General features: G+C 40.7%; 1 protein-coding gene across 1 annotated transcript; it reads right to left on the reverse strand.

Moving 5' to 3' along the window:
• Positions 1–2,052: 2,052 nt before the first annotated feature.
• Positions 2,053–11,740, reverse strand: LOC133402139 (lysosomal thioesterase PPT2-A-like). The gene is made up of 8 exons (XM_061675746.1): positions 11,572–11,740; positions 9,445–9,598; positions 7,474–7,569; positions 7,290–7,397; positions 6,928–7,011; positions 5,394–5,478; positions 2,563–2,617; positions 2,053–2,196 (listed from the first exon to the last, which is right to left on the reverse strand). Exons 1-8 carry the CDS (start codon positions 11,719–11,721, stop codon positions 2,053–2,055), a joined length of 876 nt encoding a protein of 291 aa, XP_061531730.1. The 5' UTR covers positions 11,722–11,740.
• Between the last annotated feature and the right edge of the window lie 164 nt (positions 11,741–11,904).

The raw sequence follows: 11,904 nt of genomic DNA on the forward strand, positions 1-11,904 counted from the left end.
CTATTGAATTCCTATATACAAAGAATCGTAGCTTTATTGTTTTTTAAACTAAAAATGGAAAAAAAAATCCTGACAACAATGACATTTGACTTCCTTTCCTCCCCTTTCTCTGCAGTAACACCACAAGCATCCATTTAGATTGTTGGATGCTTGTCTGCTATGGAAGGCTGTTTGAGCATTCTTTTCCATATCTTGAATTATGAACACAAACTTATGTGCTGAGAAAAAAATGCTCAAATGACTTTATGGCAAACTGTTTGTGCATTTATTCAATATCCTAGATATCCATCTTAAGGTACAAAGAGAATGCCGGTCAGACAATTTGGCACACTAGTAGAACTACTGTAGATGTTACTTGTGTTACAAAACAGTGTGGTAGTGGGGGAAAAAAATCATACTACTAGTACTACTAGTGACATTATAAAATTGTACAAGTTAACATAGCGGGCAGATGTCAATTAATGTGTGGTTTTTGCCTCACAATAGAAACGTAGTTAAACTACCTGTACTACTGGAGGACAAAGAGCATACTAGTACAGGGGCCTTATGCTGGATATCAAGAATTTTGAATAACTGCTCAAACGACTTTATGGCAAGCTGTTTGAGCATTCATTCGCGGCGCACTAGTTTTCATTTATAATTCAGCGCACTTGTCGTATATTGAATAAATGCTCAAATAGCTTTGGAAAGCCTTTCCAGCATTTATTCAATATACTACTTGTGCTCTGAATTGTCCTACTATTGAGGACAAAGAGTGCACTAGTACATGGATTTAAGCAGGAAACTAAGGATATTGAATAAATTGAGCATTTGAGCATTTACTCGATATGCTACTCATGCTGTGAATTGTCCTACTATTGTGAAAAATGACTACACTGGTACATGGACCTTAAACAGAATACCAAGGATATGGAATAAATTGAGCATTAGCGTTATACTACTCATGCTCTGAATTGTCTTAACGGCGAGGACAAAGAGTGTACCATAATTTCTCATGTATAATGCACACCCATGTATAATACGCACCCCCAAAGTTGACCTCAAAATTCTGGAAAACACTTCTACCAATGTGCAATGCATTTTTACTGTGCATGATTTTGGTTATACCCATGTGATCAAAATATGAAGTATTATGTGTATTTGGTTAGTTTTTTCAAATAATTATTCTGAAGTTAAGCACTTTATTGGAACACGTTACTTTATTTTTATTTACTTGCTCTTATTTTGAAATTCACAGCCCTACCTTTATTTATCCATCCATCCATCCATCCATTTTCTGAGCCGCTTCTCCTCACTTGGGTCGCGGGCGTGCTGGAGCCTATCCCAGCTGTCATCGGGCAGGAGGCGGGGTACACCCTGAACTGGTTGCCAGCCAATCGCAGGGCACATACAAACAAACAACCATTTGCACTCACAGTCACACCTACGGGCAATTTAGAGTCTACAATTAATGCATGTTTTTAGGATGTGGGAGGAAACCGGAGTTCCCTGAGAAAACCCACGCAGGCACGGGGAGAACATGCAAACGCCACACAGGCGGGGCAGAGACTTGAATCCCGGTCCTCAGAACTGTGAGGCAGATGAAAAATATTATCATTAAACAAAACAAAACATAACCATAAAGAAGTTCTGCCTGGGTATATAAATTTATGAGCACAACCGTACATATATGCAGTCATACGTACCCTTGTCATATTGGAATGAAAGTGTAGGCTACACCATTTTCATAACCCCTAGGTGGGGGTGTCATACTAGAATTAAAGTGTACCCTTTTCTCATAACCTCTAGGTGGCGATGGCATATTGGAATGAAAGTGTACAGCTTTTTCATACATATATATAGCATACATATATCAAATGTGAAAGTTTTTTCCATTTCCACGATACTTATGTTGTATAATACTATTGACTATTCACAATTGCTTTGGGGGAAAAAAATGCGCATTATGCACGAGAAATTAGGGTACTAGGACATGGACCTTTAACGGTATATGAAGGCTGTTAAATAAATGCTCAAATGGCTTGTCATAGTCCCCCCCCCCTCCCACTCCGTTCAAGTAAGCCACTTCTCAATGCAGTTAGTGAACACGGTGAAGTTGGAGTGCCAGTGCATATGCTTGACGCCAGAGTAGAGGCACAACGACAGGTCGCCGCGAGCGCTAAGCGTCTTCAGTCCGAAGGTGTCGTTCCTGTAAAACTGTACATGGGTAAAGAAATTCACTGTTTGCCACTGAGTGACAAATAACATCTTGAACCAAGAACTGTGCGAGCGAGAGCATGCTAAGGGATACTTTAAAAAGTGAGTTTTAATAAGTTTAAATTTAAATGTGTTTAAAGCATGGGTAAAAATAATTATTATATGTTTATATTTATATCTTTATATGGCCGAGTTTCACCTATTGCAGATGGGTCTAGAACGTTTATCCCGCAATAAACTGGGGTCCACTATATAGCTAATTAACACTGAGCATTGTTATCTTTGTAAAGGCGCAGATGGATACAGTCGCGGTAGTGGACAGGACACGGAACAGTGAACTGAAACACCAAAGTTAAAGCACGGTACCTCTTGGTTCCTCATTTCGACAACGCGCTCCTTGCTGTCATAGAATCCAAAGTGACTAAACAAAAAAGGAAATGGGCATTAACATCTAAACCTCTTAATGCCCCAACTCAGCACTGCTTTATTTTAGGAAATGGGACTTGTCTAACATCCTATTTCTTGTCACTCACTAGTTTCAATTTGAGATGCCAGGAAAAATGCAGGTGGTAAAGTAGGGACCATGTATTGTTTTTGTCCTTTTAAAAGAGAAGCTTAATGCTATGAACCGTGTGAATGCATTTTTGTCACTTCTGTTAAATCACATTGCTCGAATCACCTTTGGAAGTATTGGAACAGTGAGGCCAATATAACTTATTTAATACATGAATTCAAAACATATTACATGTTCTGTATATGTAAAATTGTTTATTTTACTAATATGTTTCTATTGTATTTTATTTTACAATAAATGAGATACCATATGTGTACTTTACCCACCCATACTATTGCATCGAACAGAAAGGACATCATGTGGGGTTCCCCAAGGGTCAATTCTAGGCCCACTGTTATTCAATATTTACACCGCCAATTCCAATGAAGTTGGGACGTTGTGTTAAACATAAATAAAAACAGAATACAATGATTTGCAAATCATGTTCAACCTATATTTAATTGAATACACTACAAAGACAAGATGTTTAATGTTCAAACTGATAAACTTGATTGTTTTTATCAAATAATCATTAACTTAGAATTTTATGGCTGCAACATGTTCCTAAATAGCTGGGACAGGTGGCAAAAAAGACTGAGAAAGTTGAGGAATGCTCATCAAACACCTGTTTGGAACATCCCACAGGTGAACAGGCTAATTGGGAACAGGTAGGTGCCATGATTGGGTATAAAAGGAGCTTCCCTGAATTGTTCAGTCATTCACAAGCAAAGATGGGGCGAGGTTCATCTCTTTGTGAACAAGTGCGTGAGAAAATAGTCCAACAGTTTAAGGACAATGTTCCTCAACGTGCAATTGCAAGGAATTTAGGGATTTCATCATCTACTGTCCATAATATTATCAAAAGGTTCAGAGAATCTGGAGAAATCACTGCATGTAAGCGGCAAGGCCGAGAACCAACATTGAATGCCATTGACCTTCGATTCCTCAGGCGGCACTGCATCAAAAACCGATACCAATGTGTAAAGGATATCACCACATGGGCTCAGGAACACTTCAGAAAACCAATGTCAGTAAATACAGTTCAGTGCTACATCCGTAAGTGCAACTTGAAACTTGAAAATGGCAAAAGCCATTTATCAATAACACCCAGAAACACCGCCGGCTTTTCTGGGCCCGAGCTCATCTAAGATGGACTGATGAAAAGTGCAAAAGTGTTCTGTGGTCCGGCGAGTCACATTTCAAATTGTTTTTGGAAATTGTGGACGTCGTGTCCTCCGGGCCAAAGAGGAAAAGAACTATCCGGACTGTTATGGACGCAAAGTTCAAAAGCCAGCATCTGTGATAGTATGGGGCTGTGTTAGTGCCAATGGCATGGGTAACTTACACATCTGTGAAGGGACCATTTATGCTGAAAGGTACATTCAGGTCTTGGAGAAACATATGCTGCCATCCAAGCAACGTCTTTTTCATGGACGCCCCTGCTTATTTCAGCAAGACAATGCCAAACCACATTCTGCACATGTTACAACACCGTGGCTTCGTAGTAAAAGAGTGCAGGTACTAGACTGGCCTGCCTGCAGTCCAGACCTGTCTCCCATTGAAAATGTGTGGCTCATTATGAAGCGTAAAATACGACAAGTGAGACCCCGGATTGTTGAACAGCTGAAGCTGTGCATCAAGCAAGAATGGGAAATAATTCCACCTACAAAGCTTCAACAATTAGTGTCCTCAGTGCTCAAACGTTTATTGAATGTTGTTAAAAGAAAAGGTGATGTAACACAGTGGTAAACATGACCCTGTCCCAGCTTTTATGGAACGTGTTGCAGCCATAAAATTCAAAGTTAATGATTATTTGCTAAAAACAATAAAGTTGATCAGTTTGAACATTAAATATCTTGTCTTTGTAGTGTATTCATTTAAATATAGGTTGAACATGACTTGCAAATCATTGTATTCTGTTTTTATTTCTGTTTAACACTACGTCCCAACTTCATTGGAATTGGGGTTGTACATGCTTCCACTTTTTCAAGTCAAATGCAGAATTACCATAACTATGCAGAGGACTCACAGCTTTACATTTCCTGACATTCTGAGGATCTATCGCCCAGGCATTCCCTCATACAATGTATCAATGACATTAACCAATGGATAACAGATAACTATTTACAACTTAACAAAGACAAAACAAATACTCATCTCTGGTGCACAGGCTAACAGATATAAATCGCAACACATCTCACATCCCTATCCTGGGACAGTAAAACTGAAGCAAGAAATCTGGGTTTAATCATTGACAGGAATCTTAATTTCAGAAGTCATTAACTACATCACAAGATCAGCATCCTATCATCTAAAAAACATTTCCAATTTAAGGCGCTTCCTGTCTATCTCAGATCCAGTTCCTGTTTTAAATTTGAAAAGCTCTGCAATTTTGTTGTTGTTTGCACTATAATTACATTGTATTATAACTGTTTTTAACCATTGTGAAGCACATTAGAGTTTGCCTGAAATGTGAATGAAATGTGTTTTATAAATAGAAATGATTGATTAATATAGAGCATGCATTTTTGAACCTGGAATATGAATCTCTTGTCTAATATTATTATTTTCTTAAATGTCAAACCCAAAGGTTTTAGTCCATCTATCTATGTAATAATCTAAATAGAAGAGGCAAGTGTCAAACCTGGACTGCCATGGAGTGATGACGCCGTCGTCCGGTCCACCAATCAACACCAGCTTCTTAATGTGTAGGAAGTTCTCCCTCCAGGCTGAGATAAAGGTATATTAACATTATTTAGTATTTTTACTATCACATTATTAGCATATAGGCCATGTTGGGGAAAAACTCCATATCATTGTATAGTGCCGTATGCAGTGAGTTGGCATTTTTGTCGTGCTTTTGGAATGTGAAATGAGTATAGCTTATCCTCCGTATAGTGCTCTCAATATAACCCGCAATGCATCTTGTAAAGAAATGAACAACTGATAGCCACTAGAAAAGCAATATCTCTCTTTTCTTGTTTTCCTTTTTTCCTGTTCGGCTGTTCGGTCAAGCAGAAAAGAACATCTGTATCCATTTTATGCTGGAACATTTTTACTGTGTCACAGTGGACTTTTTAAGATGCCACTTTGGTTTCTTTGTATTCTGATGGATTTTTACTGAGAATTACAGTCATTCAGTAGAACAGAACAAACATTTTAAAGGGGAATGACAGAAAAAAAACAAAAAAGGAGTGAGAGTGAAAAGGTAATTAAATAATATGGGAAAAAAAGACAATAATAGACAGCACTAGCTGTAAACAAGATGAGGAAAGTAAAGCATTATATACCTAGTACAATGAGACATTGGATTTTAGTGTTGTATGGGTCAGTAGTGCTACATGCTGTGAGGGAAGGACAGGACAATATAGGACAGGACTGGACAGGACAGGGACAGGAAGGGAAGAATGGAGGACAGAGGTTGTGGACCCAACTTTCCAACTGAATTGTGGTGGGAGTCGCTATGTAAATCATAAACATCTGCAGGACCAGAGTGTAAGTGAGGGGATGCCCAAGAAATTCACAAAGTTATAAGTTATCTGTCGCAATAAGTGAGTGGTCCCACACCCAGCGAATAAGTCCCAGGGGTGTGTGTCTGCAGACACACGCGAGTGTCCAGAAGTGTCCTGTAATTGCTGTGCCTGCAGCGAGGGGGCTGAGGACCCCACCCAATCGAGAGGCGGGGTCGGGCCCAGGAGTCCACCCGAGTGCGGCCCGAAAACCGGCCACTCCGAGGAGGCTGCAGGGACCTAACGCCACCCCCCTCCCCCAGCCAACCCTCATCCACCCCCCCCAACCCCCCCCCCTCTCCGATTGATGCAGTCGCTGCATGCAGAATAATTCACCTATTTCCTAATCACTGCAAAAGGGTTGTTAGTGGGTTTTTTAGTCAACCATACAGTGTGAATGCCTGCATGTTCAAGGTTTAACATAATGCTAGCTAGTACAATTGATGAGCCTCATTTGAAGGTGGTTTGCTTCTGTTCAATAATTAAACTACTGAATGTGCATGTTTATGTTTTCTGAGGATTATTTAAATGAACTATCTAAAAAAACTCCATATACTGATTAGGGAGTATGTGGAGTGAATGATTCTCAACAGAACCATAGTGTGTTTTGTGTTATGTCGGCCTAATAGTACGACATCACATCAGGAATTGTGAATTGTGTGTGCTTACATTTAATCTTGTCATGAGGTGTGTCGCCATTGAGGACTGGGAGAAATTTGTTGTTTTTCAAGTAACTGGGCCTATGGTGAGGATCTGTGAAATATAGACACAATTATTATTCATATTGAATATTCTTGTCCAAATGTCAGGGTTTCTAGTCGTGATCTTTGTGGGACGCCAGGAGGCAAGCCATCCATCCATTTTCTGTAGCACTTGTCTTCGGTGTATTGGCAGCTGAGCTGGAGCGCTATCCCAGCTGATTTAGGGTGAAAGGAAATATGAACCTACCCATCCAATAATTTAATTACTACAGAATAATCCACATGGAAATGTTTGAATTCTGATTTGGGACCACAATAATCTATACTCACCGTTCCAATACTGGCAAATAGACACCCTCTGTCCCACTCTGTTGTAACAAACCAGGAAGATCATGTCCTTCACGCAACCAGGAAACACCTGCTGAAGGTAGTCCGTGTCTGTGCGGGAGACCATCGCTGAGATGAGCTTGATATAATATGTGGGCATACTTGGAGCTGCGTGTGACTATCTGACCTCCGTACTGGCCAGCAAGGGGCGATGACAGCGCGATGAAGTTGTGGATGTTGTGGTTGGGGGTTGTGGAAAGGAGGGCTCGACATATTAGACCACCTGAGGAACACACACAAAAATACATTGTCAATGGTAATAATGTACCACCATATACTGTATACTATATACTGTATGTTACCATCCATCCATCCATTTTCTGAGCCGCTTCTCCTCACGAGGGTCGTGGGCGTGCTGGAGCCTATCCCAGCTGTCATTGGGCAGGAGGCGGAGTACACCCTGAACTGGTTGCCAGCCAATCGCAGGGCACATAGAAACAAACAACCATTTGCACTCACAGTCATGCCTACGGGCAACTTAGAGGCTAACCCAATTTAGAGGCTAAAACCCACGCAGGCACGGGGAGAGCATGCAAACTCCACACAGGCGGGGCCGGGGATTGAACCCTGGTCCTCAGAACTGTGAGGCTGACGCTCTAACCAGTCGGCCACCATGCCTGTATGTTACCAGTTACTCTAATTTGAAAGTAATTACAATATTATTGTTTCTGAATTGTAATGCATTTGACCAAAGCAACAACAGTTTTATGCATTGATTGACAAACTAACAATTGGAAATGATAAGCATCATCATTTTCCTTTAAACTTTTTCCATTTTACAGAATATCTGACATTATAAAACAAATTCAAAAACTAGTTGCTTAAAAAATAATATTTACAATCTAAATAATATTTCGCCATCAGGTGTAACGGTGGTTAGAGCGTCTGCCTGATAATTCTGAGGACCTAGGTTCAATCCCCGGCCCCGCCTGTGTGGAGTTTGCATCTTCTCCCCGTGCCTGCGTGGGTTTTCTCCGGGCACTCCGGTTTCCTCCCACATCCCAAAAACATGCATGGTAGGTTAATTGAAGTCTCTAAATTGCCCCTAGGTGTGAATGTAGTGCGAATGGTTGTTTGTTTATGTGTGCCCTGTGATTGGCTGGCAACCAGTTCAGGGTGTACCCCGCCTCTCCCCCGAAGATAGCTGGGATAGGGTCCAGCACTCCCGTGACCTTTGTGAGGATAAGCAGCTCAGAAAATGGATGGATGGATTTTGCCATCATTTTTTCCTTGTGGAGGGATCCTCCATCCATTTTCTGTGCCGCTTCTCCTCACAAGGATCGCAGGCGTGCTGGAACCTACCCCAGCTATCATCGGGCAGGAGGCAGGGTACACCCTGAACCGGTTGCCAGCCAATCACAGGGCACATACAAACAAACAACCATCTGCACTCACATTCGCACCTATGGGCAATTTAGAGTCTCCAATTAATGCATGTTTTTGGGATGTGAGAGTAAACCAGAGTGCCCGGAGAAAACCCACGCAGGCACGGGGAGAACATGCAAACTGCACACAGGCGGGACCAGGGATTGAACCCGGGTCCTCAGAGCTGTGAGGCTGACGCTCTAACCAGTCATCCACCGTGTCGCCTTGGAGGGATCCTATCACACATAATAGTTTCAAATCCTAAAATTCATTTTGACCAAAATGAATACAAATGTCCTTATTTTTTTTGTAACACTCCCCCAAGCTGCCTAATGAGGCAATATAATGCTGGACTTATAAAAAACAATACACATGCATATAAATAATAAATATAACACAGAGCTATAATTAGGATGCACGAATAACAGTCAAATACAAAGGAAACTAGGGATCAGCTCCTGTATTGTATCTTATGGATTCCGCAGCTGTACCTAATTAAGTAGTCTTTTGTCTTGTTAACTCACACACACACACACACACACACACACATGAGAACACATACACACAAACACACACACACACACACACTTGTGTGCACGAAAAGTGATGAAAGGGTGTGTATGTGGCTTGCTAACCTTTGCTTATCTCATCATCTGACTTATTCATCAATACAAATATTTTTTTTAAGTACGTGTGCATCTGGTGTGTGTGTGTGTATATGTGTGCTTTATACCTTGAGAAAAGCACAGCAGGTGTACGCCGTCCTGAGCCTTCTCCATGATGGGCTCAATGGCGCGGTGGAAGTCTTGTACCTGCTTCCACAGTGGCTTGAGACTAGACATGTGCTTGTACAAGTCCACCACCGTCACCTCGGTGCCAGGATGTGTCTGCAACGAGCCACAATTCACCCTCTATTCTGCTGTAACATGGCATCCCACAAGGTTCTCTCCGAGGTACCCCTTCTTTTTTCACATTTATCACGTCATCACCAGCTTCAGTGGACAGTATTTATTGTCCTGATCTTTTCAGACGGAACCCACCGAAGCGGGACGTTGCTGTGCTTGTCATGCAGCTGTTGCGATTTCGCACATTCAGATAATTATTTTTAGGGTGAAGCCGATGTCAGCTACAGTGACAATCGCTTTCAACACAAATGAGACGATAAGCACTGAATCTATTAGGCCTGGTACACAAATAAGGATTTTTTTTTATCTGACAGACCTCAAACAGAAATTATAAATTCGAACATTTGACAATTGTGGTAGTATTTTGTGTCGTCTGCTACGATAATCTTAACACAAAACACCACACACAAATTCTGTTCCACCACCGATCTCGAAATCTTGCATGATCACATGTTGGAGTTATCACTTGGGAGACGTTAGCTTTCCCCACACACATGAAGAGTTTTGGTCATAACTATTGAACGAGTTCATTATTCAAGATTGTTGGCCCCAACCTGTTTCGGACCCTTAAGTTTGGGACAAATGCACGCTTAACACACCTAAAACCGAAGGATTATTTTATAGGATAATCTTATGAGACATAAGATGAGACATAAGATTATCTGCCATTTGACGTGGTTGGTCAGGAAGGGGCAGAATTGGGACAAAAACAGCTTGATTGTGTTTTTGTGTGTACTGGGCTTTAGGAGTTTAAACTTCACACTCTGGTTACCAATGGTTCTCCTTCTGCTGAGCGCGCCTTGGCCTCCAGGGGATAGTACAATACAGACATAAATGCATATCGTGTAATCCTAGCATCTCCAACATGACTACTTTGCAGAGGGACAAAAAAAAAAAACGGCATCTTGCTTGAGTTCCCACAAAATGTATCATTCAAGTTGGTTATACTCTATATTGCTATCATATACCATTGACCACCAACATCATTACAATAGCACACCACAATCATGTTCAATCACTGATTTAATACGCTGAAAAATCGGCAATTAATTGTGTTGTTATCCTCGCTAAAAACAAACAACAGACAAAAACAACTTTATTACAACACAAAAGCAAACCACTGAAGTTACATCATCTTCCCAAACTCTTTCACAAAGGTATTAGAGCCATGAGTCTTCCAATAAATAAAAGGATGAGCTGACTAAGCAGTTTAATAGGTGGAAGTAAATCTGCACGCACTTACCTTCGAGCCTGACTAGTTCTTTCTGTCCTCTTGTTTTCTGTTTAATTTGACAGTAAACTTCAACGTAGTGGCAATAAACAGCTTGAAGCTTCCTTTTTTTATTTTTATTTTTTTACAGTAAATAATTGTTCACTATCTGCCAAGTTCCTGCCTGCCTGTTTTCTGCTGCCACATCGTAGCTCGAGATACCACTGTAATGTATTAATTATCTTACCATACATGAGACTGAGTCTTTGATTTCTGGTACCATTTTTTATTAATTTAAAGCACTTTTGTGTGAAATGTACTGCAGGGGGTTGAAAGTTGAAACAGAAGCACAGTTGATTGAATCAAGAGTTGGATCACAGAGACCATTGATCACTTTATCAGGCTCATCACTCCCTCTTCTGTTTAGTTACCTCAATTTTGAAAAATAATGCACTCTAATAATAATAATAATAATAATATTTTCTAAAATAAATTTTAAAAAATAACAATGGACACGAAATGAAAATAGGGATTTATTGTGTTGGCTTGAACTTTATGAGGCACTCTCAGTCCCAAGCCAAACCCTATGGGAAATATGATGCTTGATTTTATTATTATTATTTTTTTTTTAACTGAAGCAATTATTGCTAACAATTTTCCCCTTTGAAACTAGCAAACATAAGTCAACAGAGTTCAGTGTAGAAATTGAATGCACCTTCACACAGGTTTTGTCTGAAAATCTGACCTCATTAATGAAGAGAGTCAGCGTTTGGAACTGCTTGGGTCCGTCAAAGATGCCATGCACGATGATGACCGGCCGGTAGCCGTCGACGCGCGCCCGGAAGAGCACCAAGAGGAGAAAGAGGATCAGGAGAATTGCAGTCGGAGTCCTCATCCCGTATGTCCGTGCAAAAACAAAGTGAGCGTGTGTGTCTTTGTATTGTGACGCTTCCTTTTCAATACTTGGACGGCACTGGGAGGGGGTGGAGGTGGTCCTTGCAAGGATCCCCCCCACTCACTAGTGAATAGGTTCTGATTTAACGGCTGTTAAAAAAAATTAAACGAAAAAAAAAAAAGA

This window comes from Phycodurus eques, chromosome 4 (assembly GCF_024500275.1).
Source record: "Phycodurus eques isolate BA_2022a chromosome 4, UOR_Pequ_1.1, whole genome shotgun sequence".
NCBI lineage: Eukaryota > Metazoa > Chordata > Actinopteri > Syngnathiformes > Syngnathidae > Phycodurus > Phycodurus eques.